This window comes from Procambarus clarkii, chromosome 89, assembly GCF_040958095.1.
Source record: "Procambarus clarkii isolate CNS0578487 chromosome 89, FALCON_Pclarkii_2.0, whole genome shotgun sequence".
Classification (NCBI taxonomy): Eukaryota; Metazoa; Arthropoda; class Malacostraca; order Decapoda; family Cambaridae; genus Procambarus; species Procambarus clarkii.
In genome coordinates, this window is record NC_091238.1 from 4,660,779 (window position 1) to 4,683,784 (window position 23,006).

The following is a 23,006-nucleotide window of genomic DNA, read 5'->3' on the forward strand; positions in this document are numbered from 1 at the left end:
GATGTTGAAGGATCTGGTGTTCCAGTTGGTTCCTGCATACTATTTCCTCGCGGGAATGTTACTTCAGAGATTGGTTCCCAGTTAGGTGTTTCTTTGTTAGTGGTTTGGGATGAAGTAATTGAAGATGTGGTGGTTCAGGACGAGGCGGGTTGGGGTTTACCCCAGCTTTCACACTCACTGGGTGTTACTGTTGAAAGCGAAGATTGGAGTCCAACCTCTCGCAGCCATCTGAGGCCATGGTTGAGAGTTGTCTTAAGGATACAATAGTAATTCTGCCATCTGGGAACATGACATGGGCGTATTCCGGATTCACATCTTCGACTTTAACCTCGTCAACTAGAGGATCATTTTTGCTTTACCGCACCTGACACTTCAGGAAGACAGGACCTTTGCTATCTTGAGGGTTATCTTGAGATGATTTCGGGGCTTTTTAGTGTCCCCGCGGCCCCCAGGAAGCAGCCCGTGACAGCTGACTAACTCCCAGGTACCTATTTACTGCTAGGTAACAGGGGCATTCAGGGTGAAAGAAACTTTTGCCCATTTGTTTCTGCCTCGTGCGGGAATCGAACCCGCGCCACAGAATTACGAGTCCTGCGCGCTATCCACCAGGCTACGAGGCCCCTAAAGGGAATCTAGAAAATTCATCTATAACAGTAAGTATATTTATTTCTTGAATGTGATGGAAGTGGTCCTTTAAAATCTATGCCGAGTCTTTCAAAAGGCTGAATAACTTTAATCAAATGCCCAGAGTCAAACTTGCAAAACCGAGGTTTAAGTTCAGAGCATGTAGAGCAAGAATTCGTCATCTTCTTCACTTCCGCCACAGAATAAGGCAGATTTCGACATCAGACAAAATGAGCCGTACGAGACACTCCAGGGTGACACAGATTGTCATGTAATTCCTTAAGTTCACTGGTGTCACCACATACACGTGAGAAAGCATCCGCGGGTATGTTTTGTTTACCTGGGCGATATACAGTGTCATAGTGGTAACAGGAGAGTTCGACTCACCATCTAGCAATTTTATCATTTTTAATCTTATCAGCTGATTTAGAGTTAAACATAAAAGCAACACTACGCTGGTCAGTCACAAGACGAAAATGGCGTCCAATGAGATAGTGTCGCCACTTCCTTAGGGCTTCAACAATGGCATACGCTTCCTTCTCCACTGATGAATGCCTTTGTTCACTATTTGAAAGTGCTCGGGAGAAGAAAGCCACTGGTTCATTCTGGGTTAGAGTAGCTGCAATAGCATGATCTGAAGCATCGGTTTCAACAGCGAAAGGAGCTGTTGGGTCGATTCCTCGAACCACACACTCGGCAATGTCTTGTTTCAATCCTTCAAATGCTTTTACAGTGGCAGCTGATAAGGAAACACCCATTTGCATGAGAGAGAAAAGGAACGGATCGTCTCAGAAAACCCCAGCATCCAACGGGAGTAATGTGCAAGCATTCCCATCGATCTACGTAAAGAACCTGTGTTGCTTGGTAGTGGAAGCTTTAACAGTGTCTCGAGGCGTTCCGGGTCAGGTCTAATTTCTCCTTCTTGTATAAAGTATCCCAATGGCGTCATAGACCGGAGTCAAAAACTACTTTTCAAGATTCAGGGTCAGGTTATATTTTCTGCAACGTCCATAAAATGTTTCAGATTTTTATCATGGTCTTCCTCAGAATCTCCACACACACACACACACACACACACGGTTGGAACAAGTTAAGTGAGAAGGTGGTGGAGGCCAAGACCGTCAGTAGTTTCAAAGCGTTGTATGACAAAGAGTGCTGGGAAGACGGGACACCACGAGCGTAGCTCTCATCCTGTAACTACACTTAGGTAATTACACACACACACACACACACACACACACACACACACACACAATCATCTACGGCCCACACTGGAATATCCCTACAAAAAAATAACAAATTAATCATCTTCATAAACAAAGGTGCCCTCCACTCCTCCTTTCTCGAGGATGTCATCAATTACTCTCTGAAAACTGGCCACTCCATTAGTGACCCCAAAAGGGATACGATTACATTCAAAAAACTTCCCACAAGCTTCAAAGGCTGTGTTGGGTTTTTCTTTCTCTGTTAGACCCACTTGACGATAAGCACTTCGCAAGTCTAGCGTGCTGTATACTTTAAACCTAGCAACGTTATTCGCAATCTCACCTATAGGTGGTAAGGGGTAGGCATCCAGCCCCGTGAATCAGTTAATTGTTTGTGAATAACCTACAACTATTCTTTTCTTGTGATGTTCTCCCTTAGTTACTGATACCTGGGCTCTCCATGGAGAATTACTGAATCAAATTATCACTTCACGCAGCATCCGTGTGGTCTCAATTCAATAAACAACTTGTCAGCCTCAGAATAGCGTCTGGATTTTACAGCAATCGGCATGCAGTCTGGTTCTAAATTACTGAAGAGGGATGGAGCCGGAACTGTGACGGCAGCTAATCCACATATTCTAAGGGGAAACGGATCGTCTCGGAAAACGATTTCTTTTCTCCTCCAGAAGCCATCTCGAGCACGGAATGATTTCGAAAAAATTTATGGCCCAGAATCACATCAGCACACAAATCGGGTAACACTGAGATTCACACCATGGTAAGTTTCTCCTTGCAGTTCTAGGTCTACAGAACTACCCAGGAATTTTGAAGAAAATTCCCCCTATAGAAACTGTCCCATTGTCAGGATAGAAGAGTAACCCACTGCTCGGCAATATTCTTATGAATAAAGGTCTCTGAGCTACCAGTGTCAATCAGTGCACTAACTGCAGTACCATTGATCTTAGAGCTAAGCACTAATTTATCGAGGCATGAGGGGAAAGTCCCCAGCTAAAGTAGCGAGCACAGCAGCGGAATGTTGGGTGTTTGAAGCACTGCTAGTCGGTTTCAGAGATCGGCAGACCTTAGCATAATGACCCTTTTTCTTGCAATTCATACACAGACACTCTCTAGCTGGACATAGAGTGCGAAGATGTCGAGTGTGACCACAAAAGAAGCACTTTAAGGGAGCCGGTCGGCCGAGCGGACAGCACGCTGGACTTGTGATCCTGTGGTCCTGGGTTCGATCCCAGGCGCCGGCGAGAAACAATGGGCAGAGTTTCTTTCACCCTATGCCCCTGTTACCTAGCAGTAAAATAGGTACCTGGGTGTTAGTCAGCTGTCACGGGCTGCTTCCTGGGGGTGGAGGCCTGGTCGAGGACCGGGCCGTGGGGACACTGAAGCCCCGAAATCATCTCAAGAAACCACTAGTTGTAGCTGCGGAAAATGTCCTCCTTAAGTCCTCCAGATCTAATGAGTGTGTCACAGCTGCGTTTATAGCCCCTGGCTGAACATAAGAGGCAGAAAGTTTCTGTGCTAGGTTTCTAGAGTGGGAGTCTGTTCATGTGCTAACTGTAAGTATAAAGATTTATTTTCAAGAAGCGCTTCCTTATTGTGGCAGACCCTAGCCCATTAATGAAAGCATCTCTCACGTAGTTATCACAAGCTTCTGCAGCAGTCACGGCTTTGGACTGACAATCTTTAGCTAATAATTTCAATGAAGAAACTGGTCAATCGACTCACTGGGTCCTTGGCGTCGTGTTGCAAGCACAAGCCTAGCGAATACTTCATTCTTGGTTTTCACAAACAGTTCCATTAGGGATTTCTCAGCGGCATCATATGTAGGGCAGTCAGCTATGTAGTCGAACACTACTATGCACATGAACAAACAGAAAGTAAGAGAGTTCATTACACCAACCTATATACATGTGCAACCCGTTCTCGCAAATTCGTAAAGTCAATATTGACTTATTAACTACGTGCATAGGTGATATACTAAACATAATAGATACCCTTAAAAAGATTCATAGAAAACACCGACCTTACCTAACCTTGTTAGTATCTTAAGATAAGCATCTTATTGCTTCGTAATTACAATTATTACTTAACCTATACCTATTATAGGTTAGGTAATAATTGTAATTACGAAGCAATAAGATGCTTATCTTAACATACTAAGTAGGTTAGGTAAGGTCGGTGTTTTCTATGAATGTTTTTAAGGGTATCTTATGTTAAATATGTCACCTATGCACATATTTAATAAGTCAATATTGACTTATTAAATTTGCGAGAACGGGTTGACATGCGAGTCACAGCAGATCTGCCAGTCACCAAAACAATAACAGTCAAGCGAGCATCCATCCGGTACAACAATAACTCCAGCCAGATACGATAGATACAACACTTACTACAATAGTTGACCAGACCACACACTAGAAGGTGAAGGGACGACCACGTTTCGGTCCGTCCTGTACCATTCTTAAGTCGATTGTGATGAGGAAGTTGACCAGACCACACACTAGAAGGTGAAGGGACGACGACGTTTCGGTCTGTCCTGTACCATTCTTAAGTCGAGTGTGATGAGGAAGTTGACCAGACCACACACTAGAAGGTGAAGGGACGACGACGTTTCGGTCCGTCCTGTACCATTCTCAAGTCGATTGTGATGAGGAAGTTGACCAGACCACACACTAGAAGGTGAAGGGACGACGACGTTTCGGTCCGTCCTGTACCATTCTCAAGTCGATTGTGATGAGGAAGTTGACCAGACCACACACTAGAAGGTGAAGGGACGACGACGTTTCGGTCTGTCCTGTACCATTCTTAAGTCGAGTGTGATGAGGAAGTTGACCAGACCACACACTAGAAGGTGAAGGGACGACGACGTTTCGGTCCGTCCTGTACCATTCTCAAGTCGATTGTGATGAGGAAGTTGACCAGACCACACACTAGAAGGTGAAGGGACGACGACGTTTCGGTCCGTCCTGTACCATTCTCAAGTCGATTGTGATGAGGAAGTTGACCAGACCACACACTAGAAGGTGAAGGGACGACGACGTTTCGGTCCGTCCTGTACCATTCTCAAGTCGATTGTGATGAGGAAGTAGACAGGCAATAAATAGGCAAGAGAGATGGAGTAGAGAGATGGAATAAATAGGCTAGAGAGATGGAATGGTCCAGGACGGACCGAAACGTCGTCGTCCCTTCACCTTCTAGTGTGTGGTCTGGTCAACATACTTCAGCCACGTTATTGTGACTCATCGCCTGCATAGGCTAGAGAGAGGTGAGGAGCAAAGTGTAGTAGAGGAGATAGTAGTAGGAATAAGTACTGCAGAGGGACTATTGGACCATACGAGGCAGCTCCTATTATAACTACCGAGTAAGTAGAGGATAGTATGGGAACGTAAAGAAAGCAAAGAACAGAAAAGAGAAAACAGAGAAAGAAAAGGAAAGAGAAAGAAAAATAAATGGAAGGGCAAGCTTATGTTAGGTCACGTTTGTTAGAAAGATTAGAGCATTTGAGTATATACTGTGAAAGGGAAGAGTCCACAGCAACAAAGCCAGGACTCAAGTTCATGTTGGGTACATTGTTTATAAGAGCCGATTCAACAAGACGGCGTCTGTGTAGAGTAGAGGCAGGAAAGATTATTTTGGAGGAAGACCAATCAATGGGATGATTAGAATCCCTCACATGACAGAAGAGAGCATTGTTAGTGTCTGTAGACTTAACACTTCTCTTGTGTTCTTTAAGTCTGTCATTCAGTGTACGGCCAGTTTCACCAAAGTATTGGAGAGGACAAGACGAACAGGAAATAGAGTAGACACCAGCAGCATTGGAAGGAGGAGGAGCAGTGTGAACTAGATTGCTACGAAGTGTGTTAGTTTGTCGAAAGGCGAGTTTAATGTCAAGAGGACGAAAGGTATTGGTAAAAGTTTTGAGTTCAGATATGAAGGGAAGGCATAGTACAGTGCTACTAGTGTTGGAAGCAGGTTTAGGATGAAAGAAATTTCGTTTAGCTTGAGAGTGGGCACAGTTGATGAAATGCAAAGGATAACCAAGGCGAGAAAATGATTTGTAGATAAAGGCAATCTCAGAATCAAGAACTGAGGGTCGCTGATGCGTAGAGCGCGGAGGAAGAGAGAGAGAGAGACGAGGACACTTTTCTTAACAGAAGGAGGATGCTAGGAAAAGAAGTGAATGTACATGCCACTATGCATGGGTTTGCGGTAGACAGAGAAAGAGAACCCGGACACAGAGCTGTGAACATGAACATCAAGAAAAGAAAGGAGGGAATTAGATTCCCACTCAACTTTGAAATGGACAGAAGGAGCCAGATTGTTAAGAGAGGCGAGGAAAGGCTGGAAAAGATTAAGGTCATGAGGCCATAGAGCAAAAATGTCATCAACATAGCGAAGCCAGAGAGAGGGGCGAGTATCAATAGAAGGAAGAAGAACAGTTTCGAAGTATTCCATGTAGAAACTAGCAAGGACTCTCAGGATTTCATAGAAAGACTGCACTTGCAACCCTCTTGTAAGATGCTTAGTCTTAATGTCGACTCTCTGTTCACTAATGTTCCGCTCGATGACGTTCTCTCTTTCCTTAGATAGAAGGCGTCAGAGGGTCTCCTTCCTCTCCCGCTTCCCACTGACGTTTTCCTCGAAATCATTAGACTCTGTGTTGACTCTAAGAGACCAATGTATGTGAATGCATGTGTGTGTATATATATGTATGTATATATGTATATGTACGAATGTGTGTGTGTGTATGTGTGTGTGTGTATGTATGTGTATGAAGTATATGTGGAAGCTGATCAGAATTACATTTCACCTTTGTAAATGCACATTAATGACACTATGTAAAAGACACATCGAACACTTTATGTAGGGCATACGTAAATCTGTGTATCTATGTATTTACGTATGTAAGTTAGCTTAGTATTTTAAAAGCACCAAATCACCTTCTATGGTTGATTGTTCAATAAACCCTTGAACTATATGTTTAACACATCTCTAACCCTGTCCATGGAGGACAGAAGAAAATGTATATATTCTGGTTAGCATTGTAAATGTCTGGCCACGTCTGTGGTAGAAAATAATAATAATAATAAGTTTTAAACAGCTCTTGGTTGGTGTCAGTGGAATGTCTCCGGTACTCTCGACCCATGCTCCTTACATTTGCACTGAGCATCTTTATGTAATCAGATGATTGATTGATGAAGATTAAGCCACCCAAAAGGTGGCACGGGCATGAATAGCCCGTAAGTGGTGGCCCTTTTGAGCCATTACCAGTATCAAGAGCTGATACTGGAGATCTGTGGAGGTGCGACTGCACCCTGCGTGACGGGAGATGTCTCCTGTGTGGAGAAGGGAAAGTCTTTGGTGATGGTTGATGCCGATTCAATTGGTCATGATAATTAAGGTGTGGTGTGTGGACCTGTCAACACCACACTCGCCTACTGGGGTTAGCAGCACATTGTAAGGCTGCTCATGTTGACAAGGAAATCCAGCAGCAAATCAGTGAAACATGCACATCTACACGTCTCTGTCGATGAGCTCTAGAACTTGATGATGATAAAAGTTCTCTTACCTGTTACCTAGCAGTAAAATAGGTACCTGGGTGTTAGTCAGCTGTCACGGGCTGCTTCCTGGGGGTGGAGGCCTGGTCGAGGACCGGGCAGCGGGGACATTAAAAAGCCCCGAAATCATCTCAAGATAACCAAGATACTGGACATTACTCGTCGAATGGAAGATGCTGCACGTGATGCTCGTGTCATGGAATTCAGTGCCAACAACGGTTCTGCCACTGTTACTAACAGTGGTGAGGTACGTAAGGTTCAGGGAGGACACCGTAATCATAGAAGATATCATGGCAAACCTAACAGCAAATTGAGCCGAGAACCACATCACACCTGGAGTCAAGGAACAAGACTCAAGCACTCACAACGACCCACATCAGAAGGTGTCAACAATGTTACAGGTGTGGAGGAGACTACCCACACCAAGGTAATGTTTGTCCTGCTCAAGGTAAGAAGTGCTATGAGTGTGGAAAACTAAGTCATTTTGGTGCTATGTGTCGTTCCGCTCTAAAGAAACCACAGACAGTGAAGAAGTGTACTGTACGAGGGTCAGGTCATAGGGGTCGAGGTGACAAACACAATATTGCACCTCATATCCAGAATGTTAATAATGTACAACACAACATGTCATTACAACCAGTCTCAGATGACAGTGAATGTTGCAACCCGTTCTCGCAAATTTAATAAGTCAATATTGACTTATTTAATATGATCATAGGTGACATACTTAACATAATAGATACCCTTAAAAAGATTCATAGAAAACACCGACCTTACCTAACCTACTTAGTATGTTAAGATAAGCATCTTATTGCTTCGTAATTACAATTATTACCTAACCTATAATAGGTATAGGTTAAGTAATAATTGTAATTACGAAGCAATAAGATGCTTATCTTAAGATACTAACAAGGTTAGGTAAGGTCGGTGTTTTCTATGAATCTTTTTAGTGGTATCTATTATGTTTAGTATATCACCTAAGCACGTAGTTAATAAGTCAATATTGACTTTACGAATTTGCGAGAACGGGTTGGAATGTGAGTACACTTATGGAGTGCAAGCAATCACAGAATGGAATGATCTTCCAAACAACCCAGAGACTATAGTATACATTGCTGGTATTTGTCTCAAAGTTCTCATTGACACTGGATCAAACATTGACACCATTGCTGAGTGCCACTATGAAAAATTCAAGAAACAGTTCCCAAAGCTTGATAACTACAGTGCCAAAGCCACTGCCTATGCTTCAAAGGTAGCCTTGCCAGTGATTGGAACTTTCACTGCAGAGATTAAGTCAAAGAGTGCAATGTTCACTACTACATTCCATGTTGTTAAGAATGCAAAGGAGTCTCTACTCAGTTACAAGACTTCAACCAAACTGAGGCTACTTCAGCTTTCTAATCCTGTGGCAGTGGACTCTGCAAACAAAGTTGATACTATTGTTGCTGAATTCTCTGATCGATTTAAATCCATAGGTTGTTATATTGATAGCAAAGTTCATCTGCACATCAACCCAGATGTAATTCCAGTTGCCGAGGAATATGTACACTCTGTAACCTGTGATGCAGTCCCTAAGGCTCTCACTCTTGATGAAATCCGTACTGCAACCCTAGAGGACCCAACTCTGCAAGCAACAGTGGATGCATTGACTAAGAAAAAGTTTCCACGCATCCCACCCTCAGGAGTTGACCAAGATGCATTCAAAGCACTTGAACGCATCCAGACAGAATTAAGTGTTACGCAACAACGCGACACCGTGCTGCGAGGTACTCGTATTGTCATTCCAGCTGTTCTCCAGCAACGTGCTCTGAAGCTTGCACATCAAGGACACCAAGGTCTTGTTAGGACCAAACAGCTGCTACGAGAAAAGGTGTGGTTTCCTGGCATTGATCGTCAAGCAAAGGACATGCATGATGCCTGTGTCCCTTGCCAAGCTGCAGTGGATACTTCAAGACCAACACCTCTACAACCTTCACCACTACCTGCTGCACCATGGACGGAAGTATCGATGGACTTCTGCGGACCGCTACCAACTGGAGAGTACTTGATGGTAGTTACTGATGATCACTCACGTTATCCAGAAGTAGAAATCATCACTTCCACATCTGCAAAGGCTGTCACCCCGAAACTCGACAAGATCTTTTCAAACTTTGGCATTCCTGAAGTTGTCAAGACGGACAATAGACCGCCATTCAATGGACAAGACTTCGTCAACTTTGCTGAGCATATTGGATTCAAACACCGCCGTGTGATGCCACTACATCCTCAAGCAAATGGAGAAGTTGAGAGATTCATGCAACCTCTCATGAAAGCGGTACGCTGTGCTCATGCCGAAGGACGATCCTGGAAACAAGCTATGTATGCTTTTCTCAGGAACTACCGTGCAACACCACATGGAACACTGGGCAAGTCGCCTGGCGAACTTTTATTTGGACGTCCTATGAGAATCGCACTACCCGTCATGCCAGCCGAGGTAACGGATAAACGTCTCGCTCAGAAGGATGCACTAGCCAAGGGCAAAATGAAAATTGCTCATGATCAACGTGCAAAGGAACAGTTCATAAAGGTTGGAGACACTGTTCTCGTTAAAAAGAAAAAAGAGGGAAAGTTAGATATGCTGTATGATACAAAACCATATAAAGTGATTAGTGTAAAAGGAACTATGGTAACAGCGAGTAATAGAGATCATAGTATAACACGTAATATGGCTTATTTCAAAGTGATGCCAAATAGTGTAGAAAATGATGAAGTGCAAAGTCGTACAAACGATAAAGAAAGAATTAGTTATAACTCAAGAAATAATTCATCAAGGGATATTCTTGTGTTTAAGGACTCTCGTCCTAAACGTCATGTTAAACGCCCTAAGCGATCTGATGATAAATTGTGTTCCTAGGTAATACAAAATTTTTACTTATTATGCTAAACTAAATTTAATATTGCTTGAATAATGCAGATCTCTCATTCAATATTCTGAAACTTTATAGTACAGTTTCTTTCATTTTTGTTTAACATTACATTTGTATTTTTAACATTGAAATCCTTTGTGGTAAAGATTAATTAAGTTGTTCAAATTCTTTGTACGCTTAATTAATGTTACATGTATTCAACATCTTTTGATATGTTAATGACTTATTTTGTGTTAATAACTTTGCTTTGTGCTACAAGCATGGTAGACATACCTTGAGGTTACCTTGAGGTGCTTCCGGGGCTTAGCGTCCCCGCGGCCCGGTCGTCGACCAGGCCTCCTGGTTGCCGGACTGATCAACCAGGCTGTTGGACGCGGCTGCTCGCAGCCTGACGTACGAGTCACAGCCTGGTTGATCAGGTATCCTTTGGAGGTGCTTATCCAGTTCTCTCTTGAACACTGTGAGGAGTCGGCCAGTTATGCCCCTTATGTGACATCCTGTATTCATTCTTTTTAAAGAAAAGGAGGAATGTCATGTTCATAGCAAACGGCCCCATCCGTTTGTACGCGCTGCGTATCATCCACCAACGGTACTAAACAACAGAGTGCGTGCAGGACTCCCGCCAAGCTTGGACGCCATTAGTCATGTAACATTGTAAGTATCAAAGTCAGTAACCATGCTATGGCTTTATATCAACCCTATAACCAAGACTTCCCAAGCAACATAGAACGCCACAAATTCCAGTTTTAGTTATCCATTTGGATCAATGCTGACCTTCAGGGAGGGGAGGGGGAGAGAGGTAGATTCAGGGTGATGAAGGGGTTCATCAGGCGGACGTTAAGATAGTATGTGCTGATCAACAGTGGTTGGGGTCCGTTTTCTGTGTCAGTCATGGAAGAAAGCACTGGTGTTGGAAGTATGGGGGGACTGTAGAAGACGTGGGGGTGTAGATACTGTGTCGGAGTATGCACCGTGGGGGGGAAAGGGAACAGAGCGCAAGAGGTGTGGAGAAGGTACAGGAACACTAGGAAGGCCATTATGAGCGAGGAAGATGGAAAGGTAGCCATCAAAGTCTCGATCATTCTCTTTAGCTTGTAATAAGCAGTCCCCGTGGTGTAGTGATTAAGATACTCGTTTGGTATTTTGCGAGCGCTATGTCATGGGTTTGTATCCTGGCCGGGAAAGATTTACTGGGCATCAATCCTTAACCGTAGCTTCTGTTTATCCAACAGTAAAATGGGTACCTGATTGTTAAACGATTTGGCGGGGTCATATTGTGGGGAACATAGGATTAAGGACTTGCCCGAAACGCTATGGGTGTTAGTGGCTGTACAATAATGTAAGAATTCTTGTATAAATAAATAAAAATAAATAAATAAATATATAAATAAATGATGCTTGGACGCAGGCTGTGACTCGCTCATATGTCAAGTTTTGGAGAGGAAAGTCATGCAGTCTCCGTGGTGTAGTGGTAAGACACTCGCCTGGCGTTCCGCGAGCGCTATGTCATGGGTTCGTATCCTGGCCGGGGAGGATTTACTGGGCGCAATTCCTTAACTGTAGCCTCTGTTTAACGCAACAGTAAAATGTGTACTTGGATGAAAAAGCGATTCTTCGCGGCAGGGGATCGTATTCCAGGGACCATAGGATTAAGGACTTGCCCGAAACGCTACGCGTACTAGTGGCTGTACAAGAATGTAACAACTCTTGTATATATCTCAAAAAGAGAAAGTAGGGTGGAGGTGGTGGGTGAGGGAAGAGAGGTGGAGAGGGGTGAGTGTGAAGGGGAGTAGTAGTGATTGGAGAAGGGGAATGTAGAGCACTGGCATAAGACGTGGAGTTGGCTGATGCAGTTTGGTGATGGGATGGGTTTTGGGAGGTTGAGGAAGAATGAGGTGGTGCATGAGTGCGATGTTGGTTAGTACGAAGAGCTTTCAGAGTTTGTTTCCTCAGAGGACAAGATTTATCTATTGCTGAATGAGCACCTTGCAACTTGAGCATTTTAAGGGGGGGGGTTGCTGGGCACTGAGTATATACATGGCCTTTACGAGAGCATTTGGAGCAAATTTGTGGACGTCTGCATTTGCGTATTTCATGATTGTACTGGTCGCATTTAAAGCATTGCAGCAATGGAAGATATTCAACTCGACTGATGAGGTAGGGAGGTATGCTGGTGTTAAGGATTTTGATACCCTGATTCAAGAGTTTTTGAGCTTCTGCAGGGAAGGAACATTGAATCTTGAGGAGTTTGGTTTTAAGTACTGGGTAAATCTCCTTGATAGTAATGTCATTCCAGTCTGAAATGTCCTAAGAGTGATTGCTGTCGTTAGGTGTAGAAAGAACAGAGCTGTCAACATTACATACAAGAACAGAGCATTTTGTTTTTTGTGCAATAGTGAGTACAGGAGTCAGAGAAGCTTGGGCGAGATTACTAGAAGCAGGTTCCTAAAACAGGTGTGACGATAGTCTTCAGAGCCAAGGAAGAAATTAATGCTGTTGGTGTTGGCATGTTTCACATGATTAGTGGCAGGTTTGCCAGTGGTTTGGAAGTGAGTAGGGATGCAGTCAATAGTGTCAATGAATGTAGGCTAGTGTATTTCATTCGCAGACAGTGAACCATTGTGACTCACTATCTACAGACAGCCCCGTGTTTGTAGTCAATCACTGCGTGAATCTATAAAACTCAGTGTGGGGTCAGTGTGTAGTTTGCCCCTTCCACTTCCTGGGGATGTGTAACGAAAGGGAGGCCTGGTCGAGGACCCGGCCGCGGGGACACTAGACCCCTCAAGTTCACCTTAAGATAACCATTATTTTAAAGTCTGCTGGCAATGATACCTACACATGTTGCATAACGAAGTCTGCATGTATGTCGTCGACATGCCTCTCAGTGCTTGTAGTTATCATCTCGAGTGATTGATAGTGTTGATTGCACAATGGGTCCACCTGTTGCTGTTGGAAGGTCTTTTGGTCCGAGTTAGTGCTCCAGTGATCACTCTTTCTTCATCTGTTGCACCTGGTAGTGTATACAGTGTCGCATCACACCCACTCACACGTCATCACACCTGACCTGACTACACCTTGACCTGACTACAACCACACCGCACCTAACCTAACCACACTTCACCTGACTACACCCTGACCTGACGTAACCACACTTCACCTGACTACACCCTGACCTGACGTAACCACACTTCACCTGACTACACCCTGACCTGACGTAACCACACTTCACCTGACGTAACCGCTCCTGACGTAACCACACCCTACCTCACCACACCTGACCTCACCACACCTGACCTCACCTCACCCACACCTTCTGAGAAAGTCTGTTATTCCTGCAGGTGTTGAGCTGAGGGGCCTGCTGCTGGTGGCATTAACGAAGCTGCCGCTCTTCGCCTTCGCCAGGGTCATGGACGAGTGGCGCTGGAGGGTCTTCCAGGGCACGGTGAGGAAGGGGGGGCCGAGGGGAGGGTGTGAGGGTTGGCTGAGGGGAGAGAAGTGTGAGGAGTGATGATGATGACTAGAGAGGGAAATGATAAACTGAGGTGAACGGCTCAGGAAAACACTACACAGGTTATCCACAGTTTTTTAAATATTTTAATATTACAAGATTAGATGTTGTAGGTATGATAAGGTGTAAAGACGTGTGTGGCCGCTGCAGATACGGGAGGAGGCGTACAACAGGTCGTGGTGGCTCCTGAAGCAGCAGTACCAGGGGCTCGCTTCTCCCACGCCCCGCTCTGAAGAACACTTCGATCCTGCAGCCAAATTTCACCTTGCCGACAACACTCCCTACGTCAGGTAGGTCCTGGCCACCACCTCTACGTCAGGTAGGTCCTGGCCAACACCTCTACGTCAGGTAGGTCCTGGCCAACACCTCTACGTCAGGTAGGTCCTGGCCACCACCTCTACGTCAGGTAGGTCCTGGCCAACACCTCTACGTCAGGTAGGTCCTGGCCAACACCTCTACGTCAGGTAGGTCCTGGCCAACACCTCTACGTCAGGTAGGTCCTGGCCACCACCTCTACGTCAGGTAGGTCCTGGCCACCACCTCTGCGTCAGGTAGGTCCTGGCCAACACCTCTACGTCAGGTAGGTCCTGGCCAACACCACTACGTCAGGTAGGTCCTGGCCAACACCTCTACTTCAAGTAGGTCCTGGCCACCACCTCTACTTCAAGTAGGTCCTGGCCACCACCTCTACTTCAAGTAGGTCCTGGCCACCACCTCTACTTCAAGTAGGTCCTGGCCACCACCTCTACTTCAAGTAGGTCCTGGCCACCACCTCTACTTCAAGTAGGTCCTGGCCACCACCTCTACTTCAAGTAGGTCCTGGCCACCACCTCTACTTCAAGTAGGTCCTGGCCACCACCTCTACTTCAAGTAGGTCCTGGCCACCACCTCTGCGTCAGGTAGGTCCTGGCCAACACCTCTACTTCAAGTAGGTCCTGGCCACCACCTCTACTTCAAGTAGGTCCTGGCCACCACCTCTACTTCAAGTAGTTCCTGGCCACCACCTCTGCGTCAGGTAGGTCCTGGCCACCACCTCTGCGTCAGGTAGGTCCTGGCCACCACCTCTGCGTCAGGTAGGTCCTGGCCACCACCTCTGCGTCAGGTAGGTCCTGGCCACCACCTCTGCGTCAGGTAGGTCCTGGCCACCACCTCTGCGTCAGGTAGGTCCTGGCCACCACCTCTGCGTCAGGTAGGTCCTGGCCACCACCTCTGCGTCAGGTAGGTCCTGGCCACCACCTCTGCGTCAGGTAGGTCCTGGCCACCACCTCTGCGTCAGGTAGGTCCTGGCCACCACCTCTGCGTCAGGTAGGTCCTGGCCACCACCTCTGCGTCAGGTAGGTCCTGGCCACCACCTCTGCGTCAGGTAGGTCCTGGCCACCACCTCTGCGTCAGGTAGGTCCTGGCCACCACCTCTGCGTCAGGTAGGTCCTGGCCACCACCTCTGCGTCAGGTAGGTCCTGGCCACCACCTCTGCGTCAGGTAGGTCCTGGCCACCACCTCTACTTCAGGTAGGTCGTACGGTATAATTATGTATATATATTGCTGAATATGACCGAAAAGGTAAGATTAATGATTCTAACACGAATCTTCTCAATATTTCTTATGTTTTTCTTCACTGTCGAGGGCAGTTGAAAAATTAACTCTCCAAAGTTAATTTTCGCACTTTATTTATGGTCTGACGCCTAGATGTGTTTCGTAAGACACTTCTTAGATTTTCAAAGACAATTTGACATACTCTGTTAATGTTTATATTCGTTTTTGGGGTGAGGTGATAGGACATGAATCAATGGGTATATTGGGTGTTTTATTATCATGCTTCTGTGTTGGTTCGAGGTCTTGAAGTGGGTAGAATGTAATTATGTGTTAATAGGCTGTTGATTGCTGGTTTTGACTTTTTGATGTGTAGGGCCTCGCTGATGTCGAGTTTTCTGTTGTCGTTGTATCTGTTGATAATTTCTGTGTTGCTTGTTAAGATTTCTCTGGTGATGGTCTGGTTGTGTGAGGAGATTATATGGTCCTTGATGGAGCCCTGTTGTTTGTGCATTGTTAACCGCCTAGAAAGAGACGTTGTTGTCTTGCCTATATACTGAGATCTTTTGGGCTGACAGTCCCCAAGTGGGCTTGTGAAGGCATAGACGACGTAGGTTTCTTTAAGGCGTTCTGTTTGGTGTCTGGAGAGTTCTCTATGAGTAGGATGGCCGTTTTCTTGTTTTTGTAGTAAATTGTTAATTGTATCTTCTGATTTGTGTCTGTAGGGATAACGTTCCTATTAATAATATCTTTCAGGACCCTTTCCTGTTTTATGAGCCGTTGAAAAGAAGTTCCTGTAGAACAGTCTAATAGGGAGGTACAAGTGTTGTGTTGGTTGACTCTTCAGAGGTCGCATGGCGTTTCGCATTTCTTTTAACGACGTCTTCAACATAACCATTAGAGAAGCTATTGTTGACTAGGACCTGCCTTACCCTACAGAGTTCTTCGTCGACCTGCTTCTAACCAGAGCTGTGAGTGAGAGCTCGGTCGACGTAAGCGTGGACAACACTCCTCTTGTACCTGTCTGGGCAGTCACTATTGGCATTGAGGCACATTCCTATGTTAGTTTCCTTAGTGTACACTGCAGTGTGGAAGCCACCATTCCTTTCCGTGACTGTTACATCTAGAATGGGCAGCTTCCCTTCACTCTCCATCTTATAAGTGAAACTTAACACCGAATTTTGCTCGAATGCCTCGTTCAGCTGCTGCAAACGTCTGACATCAGGTACCTGCATAAATATGTCGTCAATGTACCTGCAGTATATGGTGGGTTTCAAGTTTAGGTATTATGTTGTGGGGCCTTCTCAACCTCGTGGCCCTATCCCAGGGAACCAGGGGGTTCCCTGGGATAGGGAACCTTGGGTAGATAGGGAACCTTGGGTAGATAGAGGATAGGGAACCTCTTGCACCATCGGCCTGTGTCAGGTTTGGTTAAAGGCAGTGTGTCCTGTGGAGGAAGGAATGCACTAGATGATCCTTAAGTGACTTTCCTTGTCTCCAGGCCAGCATTGGAGGTGATTGGGCAAACCTAGGCCAAGAAGGGTGGTTATCTTGAGGTTATCTTGAGATGATTTCGGGGCTTTTAGTGTCCCCGCGGCCGGTCCTCGACCAGGCCTCCACCCCCAGGAAGCAGCCCGTGACAGTTGACTAACACCCAGGTACCTATTTTACTGCTAAGTAACAGGGGCATAGGGTGAAAGAAACTGCCCATTGTTTCTCGCCGGCGCCCGGGATCGAACTCGGCGCCACAGGATCACAAGTCCAGCGTGCTGTCCGCTCTGCCGACCAGCTCCTGGCTGGTGACTGAAGTCGTATCGTAGATACGTGTGCAGGATCGTGGGCTTGTAGTAGGCCCTCGTGTGAAGGAGCCTGTCCTCACTGCCAATGAGCACTGTCTTATCCAGGAAGTTTATCTCTCTTTTTCTCTGCTCCAAGGTGAACTTCAGATTTTCGTGGGCTGTATTTGTCCAGGCGTAGAAGGACTGGCGGAGTGTGTCTGGTCCAGGCGTAGAAGGACTGGCGGAGTGTGTCTGGTCCAGGCGTAGAAGGACTGGCGGAGTGTGTCTGGTCCAGGCGTAGGAGGACTGGCGGAGTGTGTCTGGTCCAGGCGTAGAAGGACTGGCAGAGTGTGTCTGGTCCAGGCGTAGGAGGACTGGCGGAGTGTGTCTGGTCCAGGCGTAGGAGGACTGGCAGAGTGTGTCTGGTCCAGGCGTAGAAGGACTGGCAGAGTGTGTCTGGTCCAGGCGTAGAAGGACTGGCGGAGTGCGTCTGGTCCAGTCATTATACCGAAAATATCATTAATATAACGAAGCACACATGTGGTTTATCTGGGCGGAGTGCTCTCTGGTGCTCAAAGGCCACGTGAACAAAGATTTCCGCTATAGCCACACTACTTGATGCTCCAATTGCCGTATCCTTTACTTGTCTGTACGCTGCTGAATCGAAGGATAGAATTGTATCCCTCATGACATGCAGAATCGCTTCCTCCAGGAGGGCCCTTGGTTGGGGCCTCCAAACTCCTGCGTCTCTGAGGGGCTGGCGTATGAGGTGTTTATGGTCGTCGAAGTACGTCGAGACCAATCTCGCTGTCTCCCGTTGGGGGATGCTTGAGTAGAGGGAGACTATGTCGAGGGAGAACAGGCTCGTGTTCTCTGGGACGGGTCCTCTGCTTGCATTCAAATCCCTCAGTTTCAGCAAAAGATCAATTGTGTCTTTCAGACGTTCATCTAAAAGAGAGAGAAGGGGGTTTAGTAATGCTGTGCAGATCAAGTCAATTGGGCGAGTTGGTGCTTTGCAACCACTAAGGACTGGTCTGCCCTGCCATGTACCTGTGTAAATCTTTATGAATCTTAGGAAGGAGGTAATGGTTCGGAAGCTCTGCTTTAAAGGCAAGGTAATAGTCTCTTGCTGCTGCGCTGAGTATGCCTTCTGTTGAGTTTGCTTGTTTATTGTTAAAAAATTTCAGGACCAGGTTTCTGCTCCTTATCCTGGCGTTCTTCAGGGCTGTTTGGCTCTGCGGTATTTTTTTTGCAAGTCGTCTCGTCTGAGAGGTGCCTTGCCATTTTCTTTGTGTAGTTCGTTTTTCTCCAGACTACTTCAGTACCGCCTTTATCCGCGGGTTTAATTATAATGTCTGGGCGAGCCTTAAGGTTCAGGTATTTCTGTGTGTTTTTGTAAGGTTACCACGGGTTCTCTGCTTTACCTGTCTTTTAAGGCTTTCCAGGGTTGCCTGGATTTGTGGGTGAAGTCCATTTAAATTGAAAGTGGTGTTTCCTTGAGCTGAGACAGGATTCAGGTATGTTATTGAAAGCGATCTCTCGGGTTGTTTCCTTTCTTGGTGGGGTCTTGCCCCTGACCTGAGTTTGCTCCATGCCCTGTTAATCTGTGTCTCTAGGTGTGAGCGGGTTTCCTCTACTGCCCGTACCCGTTTGGGTTCTGTAGGGGGCCCAGTCACAAAGGACAGGCCCCTACTCAAGAGGTCCCTCTGCATGGTGCTCAGAGGGACCTCGGATACCACCGTTTTTTTAGGGATTTTGCCCGTTTGATATTGGCCCGTTTGAGGTCACGTTTTGCCCGTCCTCCATAGTTCCACCCGGTGCCATTTCCGGCGCCCTGTGTGGACCCTCTGTTCCTGCCCCTGCCCCTCCCAGGTCTGCCCCTGCGGGATGGTTTGAGGGGGACCCTGAAAATTCTGGTTAGAGTATGGCCCGGGTTGTTGGGCATAGGGTTGAAAGTAGGGGTTGTGAGCATAGGGTAGGAACCCTGCTGGGGGTTGAGCATAAGGCCAGGGTGGGGGCTGCTAGAGGAGCATTTGGAGGTCCTGGGCTGCCACCTGGGTTTGTGGTTGGGGTTGAGTAACCTGGGTCTGTGGTTGGGGTTGAGTAACCTGGGTCTGTGGTTGGGGTTGAGCTACCTGGGTCTGTGGTTGGGGTTGAGCTACCTGAATCTGCGATTGAGATGTCGTTCTGCCAGGCTGTGTAGACTGCTGCCCCGGGTTTTTAGGTGGGGCTAAAGACTGTACCTGGGTCTGTTGGTTAGTGCCTATCTCGTCATCAAGGAGCGGCTGTAAGACTGAGTGTGGTGTAGCCAGTTGTTGCCCCTGGGTCTGGGCCTGTGGTCTTAGGATGCTCATTACCTTCTGCCGTAGTTCCTTCCAGGTTCCTTCGGCTGGCGTTGTCTGAAAGCTTGAATATTTTGTCGTGGACTGACCTGACCGTACAGTAAGTTCCCCTGAGTAAGTTGCTGGAGGTGGAGAGTGTTTCGGATAGGTTTTTCGTCTGAAACCCTCCCATAAAGTTGCGTCTATTCTCAGCGGGGCCAAGGCTCCATCCATTAGTCCTTCTGTGATCGTCGTCTCTAGCTTTGAGTTCTCCCTTGCCAAGGAGGCTTTCAACAGCAAGGTGTAGATCCCCATCAGGTTCCTTGCGTGTGCTGTGTTCAGCTCAGTGACAAACTTGTCTAGGGCTGGAAAGAGAGGGAGATCTGTGGAAAAGAAATGAACTGTAGTTTTAAGACCTAGATATTCTGGTACTGTGCCCTGAATAGGAGCGCGCTGTATGTGTTTAAGCTTATCTTTAAGGTACTCAATAGTTGAAAAGACTGGTTTCATCAGATCCGCCAGTTCGAGTTCCTCTGGGCCCAGAACTATGCCGTCGTATTTACTCTCGTTTGAAAAAAACCTGATCGATGAGGGCCGTTGTTATATTTTCGTTATACAGTCCTGTTTCGGGGACTGCAAAGGGCAGGGATTTCAGGGCCGTTCCGCCTGAACCTGTCCAAACACTCTTCTCTCTCCAGATCCCTGGTAGGGAGCCTGGTTCCGGCGTAGGTTTATGGAGGTCACGGCTTCTGAGGTTTGCCAATAGCGAGGTGTCCCAGTCATCTCTGCTGCTGGAGCTCAAGGCATCGAGGAGGCCTGTCTCCGTGGTCGCATCCCTGGAAACACAAACTGAAACTGTCTCTATTTTTCGCTTGTTATAACTTGTAATAAAGTTGTTACATCTTGGCTTAACGTGTTTATGACGTATTAGAACGTTGTTACAACTTGCTATATTGGTTGTTATAACTGGTTAGGTGTTAAATCTTGTTCGAACGTTGTAGCAACGTCGTAGTTTCGATGTGTGTTTAGCGGGACGATATCGTCTTGGGTTGTTCAGGCACGTTGTGGCTGTGGGTCTAAGAGAACAGAATTAAGATCATGAATGATTACAGGGGATATTTGGGCGGAGGGTATTGGGCTCTCAGAGGAGCTTCGTTCTGGTGTAGTAGAAGCACTCCTGTGGGAGGGGTGTTTCTTTGACACGTTTTTTTAGGTTGAGTTTTTTCACAGGGGGAGGATGGTTTATACTTCTTCCCTTGGCCGCTGCGGGTGCTATCCGCCGGCATTTTTTATTTGCCTTGTGAACAAGAAAGTAAGTTGGGATTTGTTTGAAACCCCCCAGATGTATAGCATCACAAATCTCATGTATTCCAGAATGGAGAAAAAACACTTTGTTGTAGTATCTCAGGTCCTCCCGTTTGAATGGCATTTTTTTGTTTAAAAAGTTCTGGGTGGAAGATGTGTACAAGAGATTTGCGTCTACCGGGGTTACCCGGGAGCTTGCATGATGTCTACTCTAATATTTTTTAGGGGGGGGGGGGGTTCTTTTACGTTAACTGTGTTTTGTATCTCAGGTGGATAGGCTCCCCCTCTGTTTTTCAAGATCGTAGGCTGCCCTTCCAGATGAGATAGCAAGACTTCGGGGACAATTAATCGTTTCGTGGGGCTGGTAAAGCCCACTATTCATCAGTCCGAATGTCTGCCGAGGCGACCTTCTTCCTCCACCAGCAACGCCGCTTCCACCAGCGCCAACTCTTTAGTTCCTACCAACCAATCAGAAGCTTTTCCTGCTCTATCTGGCGATTGCTCCGCGTCCCGGCCCTTCCAGCCTCTTCATTGGGGGGCCCAACATCCAATCAGCAGCCTAGCCTCGATCTACTTCAAATGTTGGTCTTGTACCAGTTCTTTTCAGACTTGCTGAAAGGATTGCTGGGTTGGACAATCCTTTGTTCGTCACAACTATCAACTCACTGTATGCTGCAAACGGCTTGACAATCATCAGTGTTCCCGAGAGTGCCTGCTGCCCCGGAGCCGACGCCTCAACCATCAACGACACCTGCTTCGGCACCACCCACCGTCCCTGCAGGTGAACAGCCTGCCGCCGTGACTCCTTCAGCACCACCTGCTGACGTTCTACAGACCGTGAGTGCGCCCACTGAATCCTCTACGCCTGCTGCTGATGTAGGTCCCACTCAACATCCCGCTCCACTGCCCGCTACTGCTCAACCTTCAAGGAACACCGCTTCTGATTTCGATTCAGCTGACTCGTCCGACGACAATGTCTCATTTGGGACACCTACCATCCCTCCTCAATGAAAGTTTCACTACCGCCCTGCAGACTTGCTACTTAACATCACACCTACAACCTCGAACGACAGCACTGGCATGTCAAGAAGAAGCAAGACTACCATGAAACCGAAGAAGACCGATGACTGAAGCCTGAAGAAAGCAGTCAGAAGAAAGAAGAGAACTGAAGCCTGATGAATGAAGACCCAAGAATGAAGTAACACCACCGACTGCCTCCACTCACCACCAGCCAGGTGGTGGTAACAGTAACGTTCTTGGCAGTACACACAGGGGCCGGGCTCCTGAGCCCGGCCCCGGTGTGTACTGTACTGCCAAGAACGTTACACTCAGCCTTACTGAAATCAACCCAAGTTCAAATCCGCGGTGGTTGTTCCACCGATCTTTGCCTCCTCTCTCCGCCTCCTCTCCAGGGGCCAGATTCACGAAAGCACTTACGCAAGCACCTAGGAACGTGTACATCTTTCCTCAATCTATGACGGCTTTGGTTAAATTTATTAAACAGTTTACGAGCATGAAAACTTCCCATTCAACTGTTATTATTGTTATAAACAGTCTTCTAGTGCTTCGGAGCTCATTAACTGTTTAATAATTGGAAACAAAGCCGCCAAAGATTGAGAAAAGATGTACAGGTTCGAAAGTGCTTTCGTAAGTGCTTTCGTGAATCTGGCCCCAGATCCTCACTCAAGCTTTCTGCATCCTCGCCCCGTTCTTTCATCCCCTGCTTACCCGCTCTATGGGCATTTCTAGTTCAAGACTTCTGCTGTCTGGTTCTTGTGGTCAACCCGGCTGTCATGCCCGGCAGCTCGAGGCTTCTGTATATATGCTTAAAAACAAATGTCCCAGTCTTCCAGATAATGACTAACATTAGCCAACGATATTATTTCAGTGAAGTGAGTTTCCTGCTTCTTCTTTACGGGTTATTGATGCCCGTGCTGTGCTATTCATGCCCGTGCCGTGCTATTCATGCCCGTGCCGTGCTATTCATGCCCGTGCCGTGCTATTCATGCCCGTGCCGTGCTATTCATACTCGGGTAGCTTAATCCCTACCAATCAATGAATGCTTCCTGATTGGCTGACATATATTAGCTTTGGTATCAGATAATGCTATGCGTGGTCCTATTCCTGACTGGCTTTGACAATCACATGATGAGGACGTAGAAGGTTCCAGAGTATTTCAAGAATTATAATTTGGTTTAAGAATACTAGAGAGTCACCTCTTAGAGGTCGGTGGGGACCAGGGAACCGGCGCTG

General features: G+C 46.7%; 1 protein-coding gene across 1 annotated transcript in view; it reads left to right on the forward strand.

The window, feature by feature from the left end:
- Positions 1-23,006, forward strand: part of LOC123773274 (angiotensin-converting enzyme-like protein Ace3) — a 104,766-nt gene that overhangs the window by 78,430 nt on the left and 3,330 nt on the right. Inside the window, exons 10-11 of the mRNA XM_069317796.1 lie at positions 13,588-13,753; positions 13,970-14,109. Of these exons, the coding sequence (XP_069173897.1) occupies positions 13,588-13,753; positions 13,970-14,109 (306 nt within the window). The remainder of the gene's footprint in view (positions 1-13,587; positions 13,754-13,969; positions 14,110-23,006) is intronic.